This window comes from Trachurus japonicus, chromosome 21, assembly GCF_045865225.1.
Source record: "Trachurus japonicus isolate A0001 chromosome 21, Traja_1.0".
NCBI classification, from domain to species: Eukaryota; Metazoa; Chordata; class Actinopteri; order Carangiformes; family Carangidae; genus Trachurus; species Trachurus japonicus.
Window position 1 is genome coordinate 30,238,741 of NC_140927.1, and position 20,734 is coordinate 30,259,474.

Genomic DNA, 20,734 nt, shown 5'->3' on the forward strand with positions numbered 1-20,734 from the left:
AGCGGTTTTGCATGAATTTCCCTCTAAAACAACTCTGTCTGGTAATGTTGTGTTATCTCATAGTGTGGTGAATGTGCAGGTCACAACTTGTCCACCAGGGCGTTTTGGAGTTGTTGGATTGTGTATTTGATGAGTTTGTTTGATGAGGGAAACCAAGAAATTCCACAGCCCCGCCGTTTTGAAAATAGCTTGCACCAACAATTAAAGGTAACAAACCTACTCCTAAAACTATAGGGATTATGGCAATGGGGCAATTTGCCATACATGTTGAACTATCCCTTTAAAGAGGCAATAAACATGGAGGCTTTTGATCAGTCACTTTTGATCTATGACCTTGTTCACAAAGAGATTTCACACATATAGATACAAGCTGTGGGTTTGAGTCCGAGCACCAATTTTTTAAGGTTCTCATATCTACGTTCACTTTACCAGGCTCATTAGCTTAACAAGTTAATGAGTTGATGACTATGAAAATGCATTAGTTGTAGGTTAGTCTCAGAACAACGATGCTGTGGTGCCTCGTCGTACTAACGATGCTGTAGCAGCGTGTCTCTCTCTGCAGACTGGAGTGTTGTGTTGCTGCAGCAGACATCTGTTAATCAGCAGCTGATTGACTGTGATTGAAGACACTCGTAGCTTCAGTAAACTGGACCAATCAGCAGCGGCGGTGAGTGAGTGAGTCCGAGCCTCAGTCTGTTTCATTAGACACTGTTCAATATTAATTATAAAAAGTTGCCTCCTGGTCTTGATATTGGATGAACTGTTTTCTTCACCTGCTGCATGGTGATTTTTAATACTGGCCTGAATGAAACTAAATCCACTTGATTCAATTAACTCAAATTAATTAAAAACAATAGATTTAATCCATCGGATGCACAATGGCATAATTATGACCAACAGACAAACTATTGTGCAGCCATATCTCACACGCTGACAAAAGCAAATGTTTATTTTCCTTATCTATTCATTTGCTGATTATTTTTTCAATCATTTGTTCAGTCAAACAATCCCACGGCTTTACGATACTGAAAACCGCTCCATTTAGGACATTTAGTTTATCATAAACTATTGTATATGATGAAGACAAAATGAGTTTGAATATTAAATGACACTGAACATGAAACATAAAACCTGGTCACATTCACTTTCTGTTTGTCCTTCATGTTTCACTGTATCTGTGATTTTATTATCTGCTGCCCTCTGCTGCTGTTTGTCTTCTCTGCAGCCGCAGTCTGGATATTTTTCTACCATAGGTTTCTACTCACACAACATTGAGTTGAATCTGATTTATTTCTGGGAGACGTTCTGACATTAAATGAGCAGAAGTCAGAGGATGTACATTTTATCTGATCTAATCTGATTTATCTGATTTAATGTTTATTTTTCTTCTTCAGTTTGTCCCTGTTCAGCAGTGTGGACAACTGAACAGCAGTGTCTTGTATATTTAAACCGACTGATTTTCACTTTGTTTGGACAATTCAAACTTGTATTTTTCAGTTTAAACCTGCTCTAACAGAGATACTATTATACTTCTGGACAATCTACAAAATTAATAAATACTGTCATTAGTTCCATGAGTTTTTAGAGATAAGCTGCCTGATACTGTTAGAGCGTAATCAGTTTAGGTCTGTTAATCACTTTTTTATTGCAATCAAACATCTGTGGATGTGACATTGGTGCTCTGAGTGTCTTATGGTGCAGAGTTAGACACACAGGGTCCGGCTAGGACGGATATGGACGCAACGGACCACTGAATGCTCTGGATTTTTGCTCTGCTGATTTCAACATGGCGGCCGGGTCACATTCAATCTCATTTTACAGCTAAACAATTCACTAAAGTATGTTTCTGAAAACATTTTATAGGTGCAGTGCAGTAACAGAACCTAGTTTCATAGTTTGATCGGAGTTTAGTGAGCCGGCCGCAATGCACAGACCTAATTTTCATAAAGGAGAGGTTGAGTTGTGATTATGCAAATTCACAGACGGCGATTGGTCCATCAACTCGACGTGTCGTATCCATCATGCACCGTGCGGCTGTGTCTCCTGCTCTCCATAGAAAACGAATGGGATTTAGTGTGTCAGCACCATTAGTCTTACATCAGAGTCTCGTCCTCTTCAGCCTCAATGCAGCATCAACACTGAGCTACACACGTGAGTAAGAACGAACGTTTAGCTCCTTTAAGTGCTGTTGGTGATGAGTGTAGACGTGACCTTTAACCTTTAGAGACAGGAAATAAACTGATGTCAGCAGGAGACTGGAGTCCTGAATGTTTAATACAATAATACAGAAAACAGCTGTACAGTTATACAGCGCACACACACACACACACACACACACACACACACACACACACACACAGTGTCACTCATACACACACACACACACACACACAATGTCACTCATACACACACACACACACACACACACACACACACACACTGAGCCAAAGATCACATGATTACTGTAGCACACGTTGCATGAACAAACACAGTGCTCAGAGGATCTAGAGAGTTTTCACTGTCGGCCATGTTGGCTCCACCGCTCAGCTCGTTGGCCGTTGCTATAGAAACCGGTGGTGTGTTTTGTTTTGTTTTTTGTAGTTGTTGTAGTTGTTTTTGTTTTGTTGTCTTTTTGTGGCTGTCATCACCGTGGTGACGACACGGAGGGCACTGGCTGCTGTTTATCCGCAGGCAGGAGAGGTGGCGCTGAACGAGGCTCCCGGCCACTTAAAGGTTAATTTAACTTCCTGTTTCCCAGTGTCCCGGCGCTCCAGACCAGGGGAGGGGACGCCTTATCATGGTGACTTATGGGTAAATTGGCCAAAATGTGATGACAAGATGATCCATGTTGTAAAAGAAACAAAAAAAGGAAAAAAAAAACAAAACTAGGTCCTGTGAAGTGGTCGTGTGTGAGCTCTGATTGGCTGCAGCTCTGAGGGTTCAAACTGTCAATCATGTCTGACAGGTCACTGTGATGTCACACTCAGAATAAACTTTTAATGGATGATTGAATGACTCGTTTTCTTCAGATGTTTCCTTTAGATGAACTCAACTGATGATCATTCAGCTTTATTGACTTTTTTGTTTTCTGGTTCAAGTTTGTGTTGAATTCTGATCAAAAATTAGCATCAAACCTCAAAACTCCTGAAGTGACTCATGTCTGAGTGGGCGGTGTTGTGTCTGTGGGCCTGAGTCTGACATTTTTGAATTAGTTTGCTGTTATAATTTAAATTTTAACCTGTTGTTTAAATGACAGAAAGCTGTTCAGATGTATATTAATGCTTTGAATCTGTGGTTTGTCACTGTTGTTATTATAAATAAATAACATCTCTGGTTATCACACCATCGCTCCTCCCTCTGGCTGTCCTCACTCCTACAGCTGCATCTCAATAAATTAGAATATCATGGAAAAGTCAAATAGCCCAAACCAAGTAGTGAGTGCACATAGATGGACAGACTTTTCCATATTAAAAATGTTTTTTATCTTTGTATTATTCATATTTTTTGAAATACTGAATTTTAGGTCCTCATTAAATGTAAGCCATAATCATTACAATTAAAGGGACAGCGAGGAGTTTTGGTAAGCGAAGTGTTTTCACACTACATTTCCCATGAGCCTCCGCACGCACAGTGAAAGCGAAAACATTTGCCAAGATTGTTTTCATTAATTAAGAATGAAAGTCGGAGGTTGGAAGGCGATCAGATACCGTCGTAGTTCCGATCATAAACGATGCCAACTAGCGATCCAGCGCCGTTATTCCCATGGCCCGCCGGGCAGCGTCTGGGAAACCGAAACTAGGAAATGCTGGGTGAGTCGACCACTAAATAATAATATCAAAATAACTATGAAACTATATATTTATCGAAAATGGACCCGTTAACAAGTGGGTAACGTAGATTCATCCACATTAATATGAGACTTTTATAACCAAAAGCAAACTCCTCAGGGTGTCTTTAAAACAAATTAAATAAATAAAGACATGAAATGTTTAATTCTGTGTGTAGTGGATCTACATAATGTATTAGTTTCTCTTTTTGAATTGAATTACTGACATAAATAAACTTTTCCAAGATATTCTCTGGCTTAGACTGTGACTCTGACCTCTACGCACTCCGGTGAATTCACTATTTAAAAACATTTATGAACCAGATTGAAGACGGAAACTTGTCTGCTTTGTGTTTAGTGTGTGTCACCTGGTGGAGTGTGTCACCACATGGGCTCAGTCCTGACTGCAGCAGCCGCAGGTTCGAATCCGACCTGCAGACTTTTGCTGCGAGTCATCCTCTCTCTCTCTCTCCCTGACTTCCTGTCTGTCACTGTCCTGTCAGAATAAAGGTGAAAATGCCAGAAAAAATATCTTCAACAATAAATACATTAAAGTTTAGACCTTTGATTTAAAACCAAAAGTTGACGTGACAGGACGTTAACGCCTGAACTAAATTTAAGGTTGCTCCGTCTGATGTTTATTATCATATTTATAGTTCTATAATTACACAGTTAAATGCTTGTAGTTTGGTCCTGATGATATCTATCGCCTTACTGATCGACAGCTTGTGAACATGTTTGACGGTTTGAACCCGGAGCAGCGTTCAGCGTCTCCTCAGCTCCATGACTCGTCCCTGCAGCGTTGTTGCTCTGGAACTTTAAATGCAGATGTTTCCATGAAATAAAAATAACACAGAACAGCTGGGAACGGACCATGAAGCTGCTGAGAAGCCGTCGTCTGGTGAGTGAGATGCGTTCGAGGTCCGTTGTAAACATTAACGTCTGGTGGCCGTTTGTGTTTGGGAGTGGGATGATGAAAGAGAGACGAGGTGGAGGGGGGGATGTGGGGGTCCACCGAAGAGGGGAGGGGGCACTGAGTCAGCTGCTGCGTTTTTAAAACAGAGGAGTCTGAACTCTCGCTGTCACTGCACCGGGGCCGCCTGTTGCCATGGTGATCTGCCACCGCCACAGTCGTACAGTGGCGAGTTTGCCGCCGAGTGTCATCAGGCGTTTTCAGGCACTTCATCATCACCGTTTTCCTCTTCCTCCTTCTCCTCCTCCTGCTCCTCCTCTTCGTCTTCCTCGTCCACCTTCTCCTCCTCCTCGCCGCCCGGCCCTTCCCCTGCAACAGTTACCATAGCAACAGGTGAGCTCACTGTGTGTGTGTTTTAAGTTTACAAATTGTTTGCACAAGTACAGACACAAAGACATGAATTAAATCAAAGTTAAAGGGATAGTTTTTTTTACATTTTGGCAAATTGGCACATGACAGGAACGCGCACCAGTGGTGAATTTTGCATGAATTTCCCTCTAAAACAACTCTGTCTGGTAACGTTGTGTTATTATCTTATAGCGTGGTGAATGTGCAGGTCACAACTTGTCCACCAGAGCGTTGTGGAGTTGTTGGATTGTGTATTTGATGAGTTTGATGACGAGGGAAACCAAGAAATCCCATGAGCCTCCGTAGCGTAGCTCTGAGCAGCTCACGGCTCCGTTCTAAAAATAGCTTGCACCGACGATGTCTCCTATGTGTGTGGGTGTGTGTGTATGTTTGTGTCTGTGCGTATGTCAATGTATGCGCGTGAGTGTGTATGTATTTGTGTATCTGTGTGTATATTTGTGGGGGTGGGAGGTTTGGGTTTTCATGGTGTTTTTTTGTTTTTTTGTTCATGTTTTGCTCCGTTTTGTTTTTACTGCACTTTGTGCTGCTGCAATGCATGAAACGTGCCATATAAATAAAGCTGATTTGATTTGATTTGAATTAAAGGTAATGAACCTACTCCTAAAACTATAGGGATTATGGCAATGGGCCAATTTGCCAAAATGTTGAACTATCCCTTTAAGGATGTTGACTGTCACTCTATCTGCTGTCAGTCGTCTCAGTATGTCTCTACTCATCATGACTCGGGTGTTTAACCTTCAGTGATCGATCGATCGCTGTGATCAGCTCTGAGTTTCTGTTCACACCTGATTAGTTCACTTTCTGTTTAATGAATCATAATAAAACGGGTGTGTGTTGTTGTTGTGTTGATACATCAGTGTGTGTTCACATATCTCTACGTGTTGTGTCGTGTTTGTACCATTCCAGGTCAGGTGATCTGCAGGCATGTGGTCAGGTGACCTGTCACCTTGTGTCTGTGATTGGCTGGAGGCGTGTCCGTCAGGGACGCTGTGATTGGGTGAGACGGGATGAGACTGGACGACGTCTGAGTTGACGCCGGACTGCAACCGCTCCTGCTCCTCTCGCTCCTTATTGGCCAGTTCTGTTCACAACACACACAAACACACACACACACACACACAGGAAAGTTTCAGGTGCTGGGAACTTAAAGGGATAGTTCAACATTTTGGCAAATTGGCCCATTGCCATAATCCCTATAGTCATAGCAGTAGGTTCGTTACCTTTAATTGTCGGTGCAAGCTGTTTTTAGAACGGCGGAGCAGAGCTGCTCAGAGCTACGCTACCGAGGCTAAAGGAATTTCTTGGTTTCCCTCATCAAACTCATCAAATACACAATCCAACAACTCCACAACGCTCTGGTGGACAAGTTGTGACCTGCACATTCACCACGCTATGAGATAATAACAGAACGTTACCAGACAGAGTTGTTTTAGAGGGAAATGCAGAGACTGCTTGATGAAAAACTGTCCCTGAAGGCATGAATTTCCCTCTAAAACAACTCTGTCTGGTAACGTTGTGTTATTATCTCATAGCGTGGTGAATGTGCAGGTCACAACTTGTCCACCAGAGCGTTTTGTGATGAGTTTGATGAGGGAAACCAAGAAATCCCATGAGCCTCCGTAGCGTAGCTCTGAACAGCTCACGGCTCTGCTCCGCCGTTCTAAAAATAGCTTGCACCGACAATTAAAGGTAACGAACCTACTGCTAAGACTATAGGGATTATGGCAATGGGCCAATTTGCCAAAATGTTGAACTATCCCTTTAATGAATGTGTGTGTGTGTGTGTGTGTGTGTGTGTGTGTGTGTGTGTGTGTGTGTGTGTGTGTGTGTGTGTACCGTGCACAGACAGCTCTTTCCAGCGGTCCTTGTTGCTGGCGATGACCCCTGACAGGTGGAGCCTCAGCGCCGGCTGGTCGATGGCGGTCAGGGAAAAGTCCACTTGTCCGTCGTCACTGTTTCCGTGGCGACCGCTGTTGTGTCTCTGCACCGACTCCACGGTAACGGAGCCGGTTCCTGTCAGACTGGAGCAGAGCAGAGTTACAGACCGAGGGGGGGGATGCAGCACAGACTCAGGGTCAGTTTAGTTACTGAGGTGAGTTTGGGTTCATCATGTACCTTGACCTCCTGGTCCCGGTCTCTCTGGCCTTCCTGTCCTCCTCGATCAGAGGACCAATCACCTTCTCCGTGGTGTCGACCAGGACGCTGAAGGTCGGCTCCACGATGAAGTCGATGAAACCTGCGGAGCAGAAGAATCGAACACTGATCAAACCTCAGCTCTTCAAACCACCAGCAGGTGTCGCTGCTGAACTATCAACAACAACATACAATAGGACGCTTCCAGTGCTGTGTCTCCATTTGAATATTTCTATACTTAAAAGAATAGTTCACCAAAAATTCAAATTTCAAAACTCATTATCTCCTCCCCCTCATGTGGACTAAGGGCTGGGAGAAGTTTCAGAGTCCTCCGTGGCTTCTCTGAGTTACAGGGGGTCTCGGCGTAGCAGTGCATGTCCATATAACGGTTGCAAATGGATACCAACTGTCTTCGTAACAAAAAGACACACCAAAAAACATCCAAATACCTCCATGCTGCTCGTATGTAATGTCTGTCTTGTATTGAAGCCCCGAAATGCAAAATTGTTCCGAAAAAAATTCTTCTCCCAGCCCTTAGTCGACATGAGGGTGAGTAGATAATGAGTGAAATTTCAATTTTGGGTGAACTATCCCTTTAAACTAAGTATTCTGAGTGTGTAAGTGCATCTCAATTCACAAGTTTGTCAAAATGCAGTGAACTGTGAGTGGTTGAGTGTTGACTGATGCAGACTTCACACCCCCAATGAGCCGTCTGGGCTGCGTAGCCGAGTTTAAATCAACATGTTTTCTGCCAGTAAGAGGAGCCAGCTGTGGCGTAATCTCCACCTCGCATTAAACAGGTGGCGCACACAGGGAAAAAAAGAAAGAAAGAAAGAAAACAAAAGGAGGAGTAAGGCGTTCATTATCGCTAATTTAAATAACAAACAAAACAAGCCGGTAGATGAGCTGACGGGAGATAATAGCGGTCCCAAAAAAAAGAGAAGACATTGGCAACCGTTGTGATCGTTATTTCTGGTGAGTGCACAACGACAGAATTCGATTTGAGACGACACTAACCATCGAAGTATGTATTAAGTCTTATAGGAAAGAACTACTTTTTTTTCCAACTACTTTTTGATTCTCTTTTCCCTTTTTCCCTTTTTCAGGTTCCAGCATGGAGCCCTGCTGGTGTGAAACCTCGAACAGTGAAGCAGCCTGCTCACCAGCCTGCAAGGTGTTCTTACCTATCTGTGATTGGGCGATCATGGTGGCTTTACGGTCACACAGAGGAGAGAAGGGAAGTCCCAGCTCCACCTCTTTGTCTCCCTGGAAAAGAAAAGACACATGAGCATAATGTGAGTGCAGTGTTTGAATCCACCTGATCATTAAACACAGAAAAAAACAATGAGGCTTCAGCAATCTCAATCTGAAGACATCTGGAAGCAATGGAGAATGTATATTTCCCTGAAACGCCCTCTGTTTATTTATATTTATATATATTTATTTATTTCCTTGTATAATTATAATAGAAGACATCCGATATTCGTATGTTTTAATTTATAAAATGCTTTGGTAAAGGAAAAAATAAATTAAATAAAGACAATAAATAAATAAACACAGAAAAACACACATCAGGATTAGGTTGCTGTGTGTGTGTGTGTGTGTGTGTGTGTGCACCTGTCTGAAGAACTCCTCCATCAGGCTGTGTGTCCAGCGGTAGTGCAGCGGCCAGGCTTTGGCTGGATGACTGATGTCTGCGGCGTGAAGCATCAGAGACAAAACCTTCACTTTGTCGATGCTGCAGAGGAAACAGAACCAGACCCAGAACAAACCAATGAGAGACCTTTATCAAGACCAGTCCTCATAATAACCATGTGTCTTCAGATTTACATTTTTCCTCCTCAGCTATAAAAGAAAAGATGATTTGATCTAAAATCTAAACCATATTTAAAGGCGCCATATGTAAGAATGTGGCCAAAAACGGTTACTGCAGTCAAATTCAAAACACAGCGATCTCGTTTTTTCTCCCAGTCGTAGCGGCAGCTCAGTGGACCAGACCGGAGGCTGAAATGCCACTGACGCTGCGTGACTGGGAGAGAGGGCTAGGTGGCGCAACATGTAAACACGTAAATTCAAAACATAAACATGATTTGCAGTGTGCAAAAAAAGATTTTGAATGCGAATACTCTGGCTGTGTTATTGTTGTTGGTGAGTTCATCATGTTATATGAACATTATTCCTGAGTCTCTGTGACATATTAAGAGGATTTTACGGCCAGTTGCTTTAGATTTCTTACATATTGTACCTTTAATGTGAACAGAGTTTGGATTGAACAGAAGAACACAGCACAGAACCTGCTGAAGTCTCCTCCCACTGTTCACACTGGCACCAAGTTGTTCAGATGGTTACACAAGCAACTACAGTATTTGAATTATCTGTAACTTATTGAATTACATCATAGAAACCAAAGTGAGACAGTGACAGAGAGAAAATCTAGAGTCCAAGACCAAGACCTTGGAAATGTGGTTTCAAGACTAAGACCGTTCTGGAGTACTACAACAGTAAACAGAATAAAACCTGATTTAACTTGACTCAGTGAGAAACTGTGATTCAGACTGTGATTATGTGGAGAGAGAGAGAAACTAAATGTCAGACTCTCCCGTCACCTCTGGAGTCTGAATGTCTCAGTGAGTTTCTCCTGTGAGCGGTGAACAGCTGCTGCAGCGGCCGAGGCAGCACCTCCACCAAATCCTCATTGGAGCGTGAGGTGAAGCGAGACAGCTGCCCCCCTCCCCTCCCTCCCCCTCCTCTCCCCTCCTCTCTCCCTCCATCCATCCACACCTGACTGACACACAGAGAGCTGGACTCAGACTCAGTAACTGAGTGAGCTGACAGACTGCAGGTCTCAGGTCTCCAGCGTTTAGTCTGAGCCGAATCTGACTCACAGTCACATCTGTTCACTGCTGCTGCTTCTACTTTATTTTTTCATATTTCTGTCTGATGCCAGTGCTTCATATTTTAACAGAGAGCAGAGGATGTGACGCTCTATTAACTGATTATTGGAGCAACAGGAAAAACTAATATGCAACGATTGTGATTTCATGGTTTCAGCATCTTGAACATTAACTTTAAATCCAGGATTTAAAAAATCAAAACAACTTTATTCTTAATTTTCCACTGTGTAATTTCCTCTGTTTCTTTGTGATTGGATGAAATTTATTCAAAATGGTTTCCGTCCTTGTGATTTGTGCTTTAATGACTTTTTGTTCTGTTTCAATATTCATGTTTAATGCATTATGTAAAACGCTTTCAGCTGCATATTGAGCTGAATGTGCATCGTATATTAACTCGTCTTTCCTCGTTATCATCGCTCTGCTCTTATTTGACTCGCCAAAATGAATTATCGACATGAATGAAAGGACTGTTTCAGTTTGAAACCTGCTTCTCTAGAATATCTTCTCTTTATTTCTGACTTTATTTAATAATTTATTTCCATCTCAACGTATATTTTCACATAAACATCTTCAGAAATGTGAAAGAGGTCAAAGTTCACCTTAGTGTCTGTGTGAGGGCGTTCCTCATGGTCTTGATCTGCTGGAAGTGACAGGACATGTCTGTGGACATCACCATCTCTATGACCAGAGACCTCAGCTCCCTGTCAATAATCAATAATCAATACACACAATCAAGATTATTAGTGATTAGTCACCCCTTAAAGGGATAGTTCAACATTTTGGCAAATTGGCCCATTGCCATAACCCCTATAGTCATAGCAGTAGGTTTGTTACCTTTAATTGTCGGTGCAAGCTATTTTTAGAACGGCGGAGCAGAGCGGCGAGCTGCTCAGAGCTACGCTACGGAGGCTCATGGGATTTCTTGGTTTCCCTCATCAAACTCATCAAATACACAATCCACGTTACCAGACAGAGATGTTTTAGAGGGAAATACAGAGACTGCTTGATGAAAAACTGTCCCTGAAGGCAACGCGCATCAGCGGTTTTGCATGAATTTACCTCTAAAACAACTCTGTCTGGTAACGTTGTGTTATTATCTCATAGTGTGGTGAATGTGCAGGTCACAACTTGCCCACCAGAGCGTTGTGGAGTTGTTGGATTGTGTATTTGATGAGTTTGATGAGGGAAACCAAGAAATCCCATGAGCCTCCGTAGTGTAGCTCTGAACAGCTCACAACTCTGCTCCGCTGTTCTAAAAATAGCTTGCACCGACAAATAAAGGTAATGAACCTACTGCTAAGACTATAGGGATTATGGCAATGGGCCAATTTGCCAAAATGTTGAACTATCCCTTTAACTCTTCCAGTATGGTACATGTGTGTGTGTGTGTGTGTGTGTGTGTGTGTGTGTACCTCCAGTCGTCCTTGTTGAGGTTGACCAGGATGTTCATGTCCTCCTCTGCCATCAGCCTGTAGGCGGCGCTGACGTGATGATTCTCCAGCACCGACCGGTCGTTGTAGAGAATGGCCACCTCCGACCTGACGGACACACACACAACAGCCAACAGCCAATCAAACGCTGACGTCAGAAGCTTCCCCTTATATCCAGAACAGTCACAACAACATGTTTGCGTTCTTGTTGTTGTTTCCTGGAAGAATGATGAAGATGGAGATTATGACAACGACGATGATGATGATGAGTCTGTTGTTGCACTGAGGCGCTGAACCTGGACGGATTATTGGACGGCCATTAGACCTGATTATTTCATTACTTAATCACACACACACACAAGTGAATCACAGCACGCACACACACAGGCAGCTCTAAGAGGACGGTACGAAGGAGCATTAGGGCCAGCCAAAAATAAATAAATAAATGAATCCGACACAAGAAAAAAAAAAAGCCAGGCAAAGGAAAAAAAAGTGAGACAAAAAAAAACAGACAAAGGAAAAAAAAGTGAGACAAAAAAATAAAAAAAAACAGGCAAAAAAAACAAATAAAAAAGTTTGACAAAAATTTTTTTAAATCAGGCGGGTAACAAAAAACCTTTTGGGGGGGTGGGGATGATGGCCCTAATACTCCTTCGTAGGACGGTTCATGCGACCAGGAGAGGATCTAACAGATGATAGATCCATATTTGTGAATGTGTGTATTGATTCTATTAACATCATCAATAGTCAATACTTGAAACAACTTTGTATTAGTTGTATTGATGGATACAGAATTGATCATCTGGTTTATCAAATACCTGAAACAGACTAATGACATTCTGATCAGCCTCAGTGTGTTGAGCTGTGGACTCTGTTAGCGTCTCAACATCTGGAGCCTAAAGGGATCGTGTCGTACATTTACCATCGGGCCCCACGTCTGTCGTCGTCGTCCAATCAGATCGCACAGATTCTTTAAACTGCTGATTTAAGGAACATGGATGATCAGTGTGTGTGTGTGTTACCTGGTGTGGATGTGGAAGTTGTTGGTGGTTCCCGTGTGTTCGAAGTCGTGAATCGCTGCAGCGAAAACCATCGCAAGGATCTCCAGCTCGCTGAGCCAGTGCTGCACACACACACACACACAGTTACCAGAGTCTTTAGGTAATTCGACCGGTTTTTAGCTACTTTTTTTTCTTTTTTGTATAGTTTTACTGTTTTATTACTTTTATTATTTCACTCTTGATCATATAATTCTTTTTTATATGTAATGTAGCACTCTAGTTTATTTATGTATTGTTGGTTTTATTCCATTGGTTTAGTTTTTCTCTGTCGAACCACAGCGCACATAGCACTTTAACTTAAAGAGCTGCTGATTTGATCAGTTCTACAGACTGTTTTTACTGACCTATTTGTAATAGAGTGGAAGCACCCTTCACTGTTTTGAATGCGTGTTAAAGGTGTGAAAGTATTTTGTATGGATGTCTCGTATGTATTGTCTTGTGTATGCAGTGGCTCCGAGCCCAAAACAAATTTCCCTTCGGGACAATAAAGTACAATCCAGTCTGTCAATATCTATAAAGACTATGCACAGTACAGATTGTGTGTGACATTGTGTTAGGGTGTGCGTGTGTGTGTGTGTGTGTGTGTGTGTGTGTGTGTGTGTGTGTGTTACCATGAGTCCGGTGTGCAGCATCAGGAAGTGTGCGGTCTGAGTGACGTCAGCGGCGTGGACCAGGTTGTGGTACGGGTTCCTGTGTTTGCTGTAGCCGTTCTCCAGAGCCTCCACGAACTGGACCAGAGCCTGGACCGGGATCTGAACACACGCACCACAGGTATTATATAAAATAAGATTATTATTCCAGTTTGTGTTCAATGGAAATATTTTATGTGAGTTTGAGCTTGTTAGCTTGATTTAGCTAAGTAGCCTGGAGCTCAGTAGTTGTTAGCTCTGTCTCTTAGCACTGCAGCTAACTTTGGATGCCTGCATGTGATGGCCTAGTAATAATGATGAATATTATGTTTGTAGCACCGTTATTGCAATTCAGTTTCTTATTGTAATACATATTTCCTATGGTTAACTTTGATATATAAGGCTCCAATGCTGTTACATACATTTTATTGCCTTCTCTTTATGTTTCAGACCACACACCTAAAAACACACACACATACAGTAGGTTGTCGTTGATGTGAAGTTCAACAATCTGCATTAAAGGAAGAAAAAAAGGATTTCTCTGTCCAAGTGCCTTGATTTGATTCTCCACCGCCTCAACCAGCAGCAATCCTTCTTTCTGAGGCTCGCCCCCTCTAACACCCACAGTGGGGATATTTACAGGGTTGCAGCAGCATAAAAACAGTCTAGGACTGATAATAAATAGCAAATGCAGCAATAGCAGTAAAAAAAAAAAAAGAAGCAATATTTGTAATAGAGTATGATTAAGATTATGATTAAGACAAAATAATACAGGTGATGCAGTGTCGGTGTCTCTTCTCTCTGTGACCTCAGTCTCTTGTATTTCTGACAGCTTTCTAACTATTACACTAAAATGTGTTGTGATAACAAGATCGTTAATTTATGATCTTTATCTGCAGAAGTTGTTGAAATAATTCTGAGGCGTTGAGTCATAACAAAACAAAACCCGAGTCTCATAATTACAAGATGCAGAAGTTGTAATTAGACGACTGCATCTCAGCGTTTTCTTTTTTTCTGTAGTGACAGTTTTATACAGCCTTTTTGGCTATAATTGGGTGCATTTACATTTTATCTTTTTAAAATGAATTTAAAAGAAAGAAAGAAAGAAAGAAAGAAAGAAAGAAAGAAAGAAAGAAAGAACTGGGCTGTTTGTCCAATAAGATGGAGTGTGGAGTGACTGGGAAAAACCACTTCTCCATCACAAGTGAGCTTCAGATTTAATCAACTTCAGAGAGCCAGGCTAGCTGTTTCCCTCCATTCCCATTCATTGTGCTAAGCTAAGCTAATCAGCTGTTGATGCTGGTCTTAGTATAGACCAGAGGTCGGCAACCTGCGGCTCTTTCGTCTCTGCTGTGGCTCCCGTGGGGAAACTCATTTTAGGGAAAAAAAAAAAAAAAGATATGGCCATTCACTTGTTCATTGTAATAGTTATTTATTTGGAGATTGAGGTGCTTATGTGATATTAAAATAAAACTTGTTTGAATATTTTGTCGATCAAAATATGCATCACGTAGCCTAGGTTTTTTTTTCCACCATAAAGTCCGAGTGGGTTTCGATATGTTGGGAAAGGGCCCAAACGGCTCTTTTAATGCTAAAGGTTGCCGACCCCTGGTGTAGAGAAACTGATTAAACACTTAGCTCCGCCCGTCCTGTCTTTAGGCCCCACCCACCCAACAACAGAGGTCTTTGAACAATATGAGGTTGTGTACCCTGAACCTGTTGACGAGGTCATAGCGGGTCAGCAGGTCGTAGACCAGGAACTTGAGGGCGTGGTCTCCGGTCGCCTCGTGGAAAGAGAAAACATCAAACGACCACTGATCCACTTCCTGGAAAATAAAAAGACCAATAAAACATCACAATCAAAACATTGTGGACCAACTGGATGAAGATGAAGATGAAGATGAAGATGTCGTCCAGTTGAACTGAGCTGTGATGAGGAGAGCTCGCCACCAGAGGGCGCTGTGGTCATGATGTTGACTCAGACTGAGAGGAAAGATGAATGATCCCGACTCTTCATTAGTTCACAATTATATTTAAACTTCCCTCCTTCCTGTTCTTCTTTATCCCCTCTCCTCCTCTACCTCCGCCTGTCTCATTACATCTCCACCTCTCCCTACTTTCTTATCTCCTCCTTTACCCCTCCTTTCTTCATCTACCACCTGTTTCTTTTTTCCCTTCACTCTCTCTGCTCCTCTCTTTCTTCAACACCTCTTTTTCTTCCCTACCTTTATTTCTTTATCTTAACTTCTTTCTCTTCCTCACCTTTCCTCCACTGTATTGTTTTCTGTTTCTACCACTTCCTTTACTCTTTTAACTCATTCTTTCTTTTCCTTCCTAACCGTTCTTGTTTTTACCGTTTTACTTCCTCGCTTCCTTTCCTCTCCCCTGTCTACTTTGTTTTGATTTATTTCTGCTTTCTTTTCATGCTTCCACCTTTCTCTTCCTTTCTTCCTCCTTTCCTTTTCCCACCTTTTTTAAAGGTTGCCTTGTACAATCTGGCAGAGGGACAAACGATGAAAATTAACTTTTTAAGCTAATTCGGGTGCATTTACATGTGTTTTTCTACAAATGTTTATTAATGTGCATTGTCCCTTTTCAAATAAACTAAACTGTTACTGTTACCTCATACTTCATACCCCACATCTTTCTTTCCTTGATCCTCCTCTTCTTTTTTTGCTCTATCTTTACATTTTCTCCCTGCTCAACTCCTCGACATCTTTTCCTGCTATAACACGTCGGTCCATTTCTTCTCTTCCATTATTCATCTCCCTGGTTTCTTTTCCATACTTCTTTTCTCCATCCTCCTTCACTCTCATATCAACTCTAACACAGGTGTCATCTCCTGTTACTGTTGAAACTTTCTCAACTTTCAAAGGGTTAAAACAATACAATGATGTCACTTCCTGTCGGGGATACCGCAGCAATAAAACTGTTTTGTTTTTTTTTGTTTTTTTACCTTGAGAGCAGTCAGAGCCGTGGGAGGGTAGGTCAGACCCGCCATGTTGGAGGTCCGTCTGTACATCCTGATGTCACACACACACACACACACACACACAGATGTCATCATCATCATGCATAAAATCTCACACATATGTTGACAGTTTGACAGTTGCACACATATATAAACACCCCCCACACACAGATCCACACTCCAGCCGCCCCCCTGCTCCACAGTTTGCGACCAGGATGGATTGTTTGTCGCCATAGTAACCGTCTCCTAAACACAGACACACACTCGGCGCAGCAGCAGATATTTTTTGATTTCATGCGTCATTAAGCCGCAGCAGATGAACTGATAGCGTTCGTTCGATCACTGCGAGTCATTTACACTGTAACGACGTTGGACCTGTGATGTGATGTGATGTGTTTCCTCCTATGTGATCTCCATCTCCAGCGCTCGCCGGCCGCACGCTAACGTCGTTACACTTCATGTTCGACCTTGTAATCACATCTGCGGTGAAGTCGGCCGGATGTTTTCTGGAGCGTGTTTTCAAGTCGCTGATTGTTTTGTGTGTTTTTTTTGTGGTTTTTTTTCTCCTCCTCAGACGAAAATAACAGACTGAACCTCAGAACGTCTTTAGTTTGACACACGACCTCAAGTATGTGGACGTCTGAACACTCCTCATCTGTGTGTGTATGTGTGTGTGTGTGTCTGTGTGTGTGTGTGCTACATGTTTCTGTCCCACTCAGACACAGTGAAGTGAAGCTGCTGATCTGCAGGTCTGGCGGCTCAATTAATCCTAAATATCAGAAACAGAATCAGAGGAAACTTTATTGATCCCCAGAGGGAAACTGATACCACCGGAATATAAGACTGAACCACGTCTTAAGTCTTCCCTGCCGGCTGCCGTCAGGCTTTTTAACTCACAGTAGCCATGATAATTACAATCTATTTTAATTCATCTCTATTTTATACTTACTTCAACTCTACTTCCTGCTCCCTTTAAGAGGTTTTTATGTGCTATAAATCTGTGTTTGTGTTGTGTGCTGCTGCTCTAACTACATAATATCCTGCAAAGGATCAATAAAGTATCTTTATCTTTATCCACAAACAAACTCCCAATGGAAAAATGAAACGTTGTATGTTGTTGACTGTGAGACTGTTGAACTGCTCCACACTGACACACCCCTGAACTTACATCTAGCACTTTCTGATTAATTTAATATATTTCTATTCACTTGTAACTTATATAGACGTTTTCTATTTTAGTGTGTTAGTTATTATTTATTGTTTATTTTATTACTAGCACAATTACTCAGCACTTTGGTCCACTGGGTTTTTAAAGTGCTTTATAAATAAAGTTGGTATGATAAGTAGTGAGACCTGAGTACTGCATCTCATTCCTCATATTGCAATTAAAAATGTATCTATCTATAAGACTGAGAAGATAGAAGTATATAAAATAGTTTCTAAAATAAATAAAATAATACATAAAATACATGGAATATAAAAGGAAAATACTACAATACCAACCCATTTTTGTTTTTTTGTGTGTTTTGCACTGATTCTGTTTTTTCATGTCATTTCTTTTTTGTTTTCTTTAATTTTCACAGTTTGTCTTGCACTTGCCTCCATGGGAACAGATATTGTGATTTTAGCTGATTATTACATAGGGATATGAAAGATGTATATTTACTCTACGTTACGTGAACTGATTATTTATTGTGGGTAAAATTAAAGATATGTTGACAGTTAGGCTACATTATCATAACATGACTAAATAATGAGACCGTTGTTTTATGTATATATCATCATCTGGAAGTGTTTAGGTCCTGCTCTGTGATTTAATTTAGTTACATTAACACAGCAACAGGTTCGGCTGAATACTCAGTTATCTGCTTACAGGGGGGGGGGGGTCAACAGTGCTGTTCCTATGGTAACAGCAGTATTATAGTATGTGCTGACATGAGGACTGATGTGGTGTGGTGTGTTAGCAGCTGATACATCCTGTGCTCATCAGCTCCACTTCTTCTTCCTCCTCATTAACGTCAGTGTTTACCTCTCTACGAAGATCCCGGCCTGCACGGCGTGGACGATGCTCCTGAACCTCGGCTTCTCCTCGGGGCGCCGCTTGGCCACGCCCATCTTCCTGCTGAAGGTGCACGCCAGCCAATCGCGGACCTCGCTGGGCACCGACTCGGCCTGCAGGTCGCTGAGCTCGTCCTCCGTGTCCAGCAGCCGCCTGCGGAGCGGGAACACAACACACACAACACACAGCAGCTTGGATCACCAGGGACCAGGGTTTATGTTCTCTATCATCCCTCCATCCCTCCTCCTCTGTTCCCTTCTTACTTCCGTCCATCCCACCTGGTCTCGTCGGTATAAACAGCGTCCAGCATGGCAGCGGCGAGCTCCAGGTTCCTGCGGAGTTCCTGCAGGTCCACGACGCCGCGGTCCATCTGCTCCAGGACCGCCTTCAGCCTGACAACACACACACACACACACACGTTCACATGCATGAAGTTATTAGCTCTGGGGAAAAAAATAAGAGACCACTTTCACAAATGTTTCTTAAAAGCATCTCTACATGTATGACAGTCATTCTTTTCTTTTCTTTTTTAAAGCTGTACAGTTTAAACACCAACACAAACACAACTCATTCTACTTAAAGGGATAGTTCACCCTAGAATGATATTTCGCTCATTATCTACTCACCCTCATGTTGACTAAGGGCTGGAAGAATTTTCAGAGTCCACCGTCCCTTCTCTGAGTTACAGGGGGTCTCGGCGTAGCAGTGCATTTCAATGCAACGGTTGCAAAGGGACACCAGAGCTCTTCGTAAAAAAACACACCCAAAAAAACATCCAAATACCTCCATGATGCTCGTATGTAATGTCCGTCTTGTGCTGAAGCCCCAAATTGCGTAATTGTCCCGAAAAAAATTAAATAAGTCTATATTTTAAGCTTGTTTGTAGCGGAAGCTTCTCGAAGCTCCTCTTCCTGGTCCGTCCAAATCTCGCGTGATTCGCAGTAACCGCACTGACGCCGGCGCATATCACGCGAGACAAGCTTAAAATATAGACTTATTTAATTTTTTTCGGGACAATTACGCAATTTGGGGCTTCAGCACAAGACGGACATTACATACGAGCATCATGGAGGTATTTGGATGTTTTTTTGTGTGTGTTTTTTTACGAAGAGCTCTGGTGTCCCTTTGCAACCGTTATATGGACATGCACTGCTACGCCAAGACCCCCTGTAACTCAGAGAAGGGACGGTGAACTATCCCTTTAATGAGACACTGATGAGGTCATCACCTGAACCACATCTGATTTTATAGGAAGATTATAAATAAAAACCACTGCTGGGATTAAACATTGACATTATCCCACACAAACTGATTTATGAACTCTTCCTGAGTTAAAATATTCTTGTTGTGTTGTTTAGGAATAAATATGAACATGTTTTCTTTGCATTATTATTATTCAAGGTCTGAAAAGACTTGATATTTTTTGTTATTGACTAGTTTAGTCATTTTCAGCCAATAAAAGCTCTAAATGACAATACTTTTATTTCAATTTTGGGAGACATGTTGTCGGTATTTTAAAGAATAAAACACATTTTTTTAAATTTAATTTGACTCAAACACATATATACCTATAAACAGTAAAACCAGAGAAACTGATCATTTTGGGAGTGGTCTCAGGCTGAACGTGAGAGTATAATCACTGAAGTACTGAAGGTGATTAGCTCGCGGCTCATTAATTAATAACAGTTTTAATATTTGAGGTGTTATTTTTAGGTCTATTATGGGTCATTAGATGATGATGATGATGATGATGATGATGATGATGATGATGATGATGAGCTGTGGTAGACAGAGGGAGGAAGGTTATGAAGCCTGTGAGTGTAGAACAAGGAGTTGTTGAACTTGTGTGTTGTTGTTGTTGTTGAGATCAAGGTGGAGAAAAGTTTGTTGGTTTGGTTTTAAATTCAATCTTAATCCACAGTTAATCCATCTTTAAAATCTATTTTCATTAGATGAAATTTAATTTAATGGAAATACATCTGATAGCCTACACAGGATATAAATCCTCTACATCAGACTCAAAATAATGATACAGAAAATAAACAACAAATATACCATTAGAAACTTCAGTAACCCATACATAATATCACTTAACTTAAATACGTATCAGAATACTCAACAACAAACAAAAAATCAAACAAGGGCTACAATTTCATAACTTTGCTTTATAATTATATAAAAAATCCTTATTTGACCAGCAATGATCAAGTCTATTTTTAAAAGAGTTCACTGACGGAGCTGCACTACATCCTCAGGAAGCTCTTTCCATACTTTTACAGCCCTAAGTGCAAAAAAAACATTTTCTTTTGTCACAATGACACCTTTTTGGTCGGAGTTTTAAGGAGTTCGCTCTTAGTTCATACCTATTATTCCAGAAACTAACAACTAG

General features: G+C 41.7%; 1 protein-coding gene across 5 annotated transcripts in view; it reads right to left on the bottom strand.

The window, feature by feature from the left end:
* Positions 1-4,292: 4,292 nt before the first annotated feature.
* pde1a (phosphodiesterase 1A, calmodulin-dependent) overlaps positions 4,293-20,734 on the bottom strand; it is a 45,846-nt gene continuing 29,404 nt past the window's right edge. Inside the window, exons 3-16 of one of the 5 annotated variants that reach the window (XM_085765282.1) lie at positions 18,609-18,737; positions 18,316-18,498; positions 16,272-16,338; positions 15,025-15,141; positions 13,298-13,438; positions 12,648-12,748; positions 11,608-11,733; positions 10,795-10,896; positions 8,919-9,039; positions 8,486-8,567; positions 7,284-7,404; positions 7,005-7,189; positions 6,067-6,249; positions 4,293-5,108 (exon numbers count right to left, since the gene is read on the bottom strand). In XM_085765282.1, coding sequence (XP_085621408.1) covers positions 4,990-5,108; positions 6,067-6,249; positions 7,005-7,189; positions 7,284-7,404; positions 8,486-8,567; positions 8,919-9,039; positions 10,795-10,896; positions 11,608-11,733; positions 12,648-12,748; positions 13,298-13,438; positions 15,025-15,141; positions 16,272-16,338; positions 18,316-18,498; positions 18,609-18,737 — 1,777 coding nt within the window. In that variant the 3' untranslated portion in view covers positions 4,293-4,989. The remainder of the gene's footprint in view (positions 5,109-6,066; positions 6,250-7,004; positions 7,190-7,283; positions 7,405-8,485; positions 8,568-8,918; positions 9,040-10,794; positions 10,897-11,607; positions 11,734-12,647; positions 12,749-13,297; positions 13,439-15,024; positions 15,142-16,271; positions 16,339-18,315; positions 18,499-18,608; positions 18,738-20,734) is intronic. The other 4 variants (XM_085765283.1, XM_085765286.1, XM_085765284.1 and 1 more) reach the window with 4 other exon arrangements.